General features: G+C 40.5%; 1 protein-coding gene across 1 annotated transcript in view; it reads left to right on the top strand.

Moving 5' to 3' along the window:
• Positions 1-1,628: 1,628 nt before the first annotated feature.
• The window catches only part of LOC103582578 (probable histone-lysine N-methyltransferase PRDM7), a gene marked incomplete at its 5' end in the record, with an annotated part of 11,920 nt that continues 9,245 nt past the window's right edge, over positions 1,629-4,303 (top strand). Inside the window, 4 exons of the mRNA XM_008564130.1 lie at positions 1,629-1,730; positions 1,942-2,213; positions 2,618-2,685; positions 3,821-4,079. Coding sequence (XP_008562352.1) covers positions 1,629-1,730; positions 1,942-2,213; positions 2,618-2,685; positions 3,821-4,079 — 701 coding nt within the window. The remainder of the gene's footprint in view (positions 1,731-1,941; positions 2,214-2,617; positions 2,686-3,820; positions 4,080-4,303) is intronic.

Here is a 4,303-nt window from a genome sequence, read left to right as displayed (position 1 = left end):
GTGGGTTTATCATATATGGCTTTTGTTATGTTGACATGCCATCCTTCTGTACCTAACTTGTTGAGTCTTTATTATGAAAGGATGGTCAATTGTGTCAAATGCCTTTACTGCACCTATTGAGATAATTATATGGTTTCTGCCCTTGATTTTTTGATGTGATGTAACACATTTGTTGACTTGCATATGTTGAACTATCCTTGCATTTCTGGGATGAATCCACTTGATCACAGAGTGTGTGTATGTGTGTGTGTGTGTGTGTGTGTGTGTGTGTGTGTGTATATACACATACACACACATATACGTATATATATATATACACACACATACACAAACACATATACGTATATATATATATATACACATACACACATATACATATATATATATACATACACACATATACATATATATATATACACATACACACATATACATATATATATGTGTGTATATATATATATATATATATATATATATATATATATAGATGTAGTGCTGTATTCTGATTGCTAGTATTTTATTGAGGATTTTTGCATCTATGCTTATCAGAGATATTGGTCTCTATTTTTCTTTTTTCTATTATCTTTGTCTGGTTTTGGTAACAAGGTGATGCTGGCCTCATAGAATGAGTTTGGGAGAGTGGCCTCTGTTTCAATTTTTTGAAATACTTTGAAGAGACTGAACCAAGAAGACATAGAAAAATTGAACTGAAAAATAATAAGCATCAAGTTTGAAGCAGTAATCAGCAAACTTCCAACACAGAAAAGCCCAGTACCAGATGGTTTTGCTGTTGAATTCTACCAAACCTTTAAAGAGGAATTAATACCAATTATCTGGACCTGTACCTCTCACCATATATGAAAACCAACTCAAAATGTATTAAAGACTTAATTATGAGACCTGAAACTATAAACTCATAGAAGAAAACATAGAGGAAACATTTTAGGATGTCAGACTGGGCAAAGACTTTATGGATAAGACCCCAAAGTCAAAAGCAACAAAAGAAAAAACAAACAAATGAGATTATATCAAGCTAAAAAGCTTCTGCACAGCAAAGGAAAGAATCAACAGAGCAGAAAGACAACTTACAGAATCGGAGAAAATATTTGCAAACTATACACCCAACAAGGCATTAATACCCAGAATATATAAGGAACTCAAATAACTTCACAGTAAAAAAAAACCCAAAAAACCAAATAATCCAATTTAAAAAATGATCAAAGGAGCTGAGTAGACATTTTTCAAAGGAAGCCATGCAAATGGCCAGCAAGTACATGAAGAAATGCTCAACATTACTAATCATCAGGGAAATGCAAATCAAAACCACACTGAGATATCACCTCACCCCAGTTAGACTGGNCATGAATTAACTGTTTTGTAAGTAGAAAGTTTGGGAGGTTAAATCTGATCATGGGAATCCAGAAACTAAAATTGAATTATGCATCTGTAGTCAGTGTGGAGTCTTAGTCTCTCTGAAATAATAGTTAAGAGGTACTGAAGGGGTGGGGAGCCAGAGTATGTAGAAGGACAGATGATAATTTGATGGTAAGAGATTTCACATTTTCTGACAAAACAGGAACAAACACTCCAGACTCCTAACTTCACTCACTTACTCTTCTCCAATGTAGAACTCAAGAGAAAGGACATTGAAGTGAAGACGTATAGCTTGCGAGAAAGGAAGGGTCATGCATACAAAGAGGTCAATGAGCCTCAGGATGATGACTACCTGTGTAAGTGACCCTTTTGGCCCACTCATGAAGAAGGCTATATCCCGGTACAATAATTTTCTCTTGTTGTTTGACCCCAAATTATTCCTTTACTCTGGTGGCTTGGAATACAGGATTGAGGCTAAATTATGTAAGTGCTGGGCTCTTTCTGAAGCTCTTTATATCCAGGAACATGCACTATATTTTTCCAAATCCCTGCTGCTCTCGCCTCCAGATTGTGAGAAATGCCAGAACTTCTTCAATGACAGCTGTGCGGCTCATGGACCCCCTATATTTGTAAAGGACAGTGCAGTGGACAAGGGGCATCCCAACCGCTCAGCCCTCACTTTGCCCCCTGGGCTGAGAATTGGGCCATCGGGCATCCCTGAGGCCGGGCTTGGAGTATGGAATGAGGCATCCGATCTGCCATTGGGTCTGCACTTTGGCCCCTATGAGGGCCAGATCACAGAAGATGAAGAGGCAGCCAACAGTGGATACTCCTGGCAGGTGAGAAGGGCCAATCTTACCCCATCTTCTGGCTTCCTATATCCCTTCTCTGCCTTTGGTGGGACATCACCTTCTACATGCTAGAACGTGGATAGTGACAGCATGGTCAGCTCTGTGTACTTAGTGGTCTTTGCATGAACCTGGAACTCCTATTTAAAGGTCAGATGGTGAGCGGGAGAAAACTGGCACAGAGACAAAAACGTGCATTCTCCCTGTGGGGCCTCAGCTCTGACTGGACAAATCAACTCAGATGTGTAGATGATGCCGAGGAGCACAGCATGTGTCACCATTGGTGGCTGAATCCATGCAGGCTCAAATGCATGGACGACAGTAGAATAAAATAATTCTGATTATTACCTGCCCCTCAACCCCAAAAATGACTAACTTACTTTTCTGAAACTCAGATCACCAAGGGGAGAAACTGCTATGAGTATGTGGATGGAAAGGACCAATCTCAGGCCAACTGGATGAGGTAAGGCCAATAGGTTTCGGGTTCCAGCAGGGACACTCGTCTCTCTCGAGCTCGGCTTCTTTCCTTCTCAGCATGCCTCCCTCAATGGTTTTTATATTCTCTGTTCCCCTTACAATGTTCTTTCATATTATGAACATCTAGGAAAAAAGAGATAAAATATAAGTATTACCATATTTTTAAGAAAAAACTAAATCTCTATGACAGACAAAATTGGAGCACCAGGATAAACCCTGAGGAGCCTAGATTCATTAGGGATGCTGGATTCACACTATAATTTATCTAATCAGCATTTATTAAGCACTTACTTTATTCTTGTTTAGAAACTGGAGTACATCACATGAATAGATCACACATCCCATGCTCTTGTGGAGGACTATTGCGGGCAGATGTGAAACATTTGATTATAGGAGAAGTACGCAATGCCAAGACAACCTAAAACAAGGGACCTTTAATCTGTGAGGGCAGGAAATCTTGGCAGTTTCAGTGAAATTAAAACCTGAAGCCTGAGGAGGGAGCTGCAGGGTGGTCACGGGCCTCTGTGCTGCATGGACCAGCTCTTTCCATGAGGGGCTCTCATTTTATTAGAAGATAAGAATATGAACATGCTGTTATTATTCTGTATTATCATCCTAAGACAAAGGGACCTCTACGTTTCTATGGGAACCCAGGGAGGCAGGTGAATGGCAGCTGGGTAAACTATGGGAGAATAGAGAAAGGTCTCTTAAAGAAGATAGACTTGGGCTGAGTAAAGAATGATGTGTGCCAATCCAGAAGCGGAGTACATGATTGATCAAACACCAAATTCTGTGTTATATTTAGAAATTGATTGAGAGTTTAGAGAAGTGAGAAGTCAGTGTTTTATGGCCAATCAAGGTGGAAGTAAGTCTGGAATGAGGCTTTGAAGAATGGTTATGTAGGCAAGGGGGGAAAAGCATTCCAGGCGGGATGAGCACCATAAACAGGACTTGGAGAAATAGGCTTAGGTATGAACAGCAGGTTCCTGGAGGAGGGTAATGGCATGGGCAGTCACAGCATTGGGGCCTTGACCATCTGGTGACAAGCCCAACACGGCCCTGACAGGTAGTGGAGACTCACTGCCTGTTATTTTCTGTCCCTTTATGTGCCTCAACCCCAGGTATGTGAACTGTGCCCGGGATGATGAGGAGCAGAACCTGGTGGCCTTTCAATACCGTGGGCAGATCTTCTATCGAACTTGCCAGGTCATCAGGCCGGGCTGTGAACTGCTGGTCTGGTACGGGGATGAATATGGCCAGGAGCTGGGTATCAAGCGGTGCAGCAAGTGGAAGAAAGAGCTCATGGCAGGGAGAGGTGGGCACCACTATTATTCTTTAAAAAGGACAGAAAAGGAAGAATTCTCCTTGGGAATTTTCATGGTGCAACTCTTAAGTAGAGTAAAATGCAGTCTAAAGTTGGAAAAATTTCAAATCAGGTGCTTCTGAAATTAAGGATTCATTTCATTTCACTCTTAGGGACAATTTATATTTTAAAATTTTTGTTCTGATTTTATTTTTTTAACTTCTTTCTATGAAAAATATATAACAACATATAGTCCTGACAGGCTTAGAGACAAAGAACAAGTCTCAAGCACCTACCAGCT

The sequence above is a fragment of the Galeopterus variegatus genome, unplaced genomic scaffold, assembly GCF_000696425.1.
Source record: "Galeopterus variegatus unplaced genomic scaffold, G_variegatus-3.0.2 Scaffold16842, whole genome shotgun sequence".
In the NCBI taxonomy this organism is placed as follows: Eukaryota; Metazoa; Chordata; class Mammalia; order Dermoptera; family Cynocephalidae; genus Galeopterus; species Galeopterus variegatus.
Note: the sequence above shows the minus strand (reverse complement) of the source record. Positions and strands in the feature narration are given on the sequence as shown.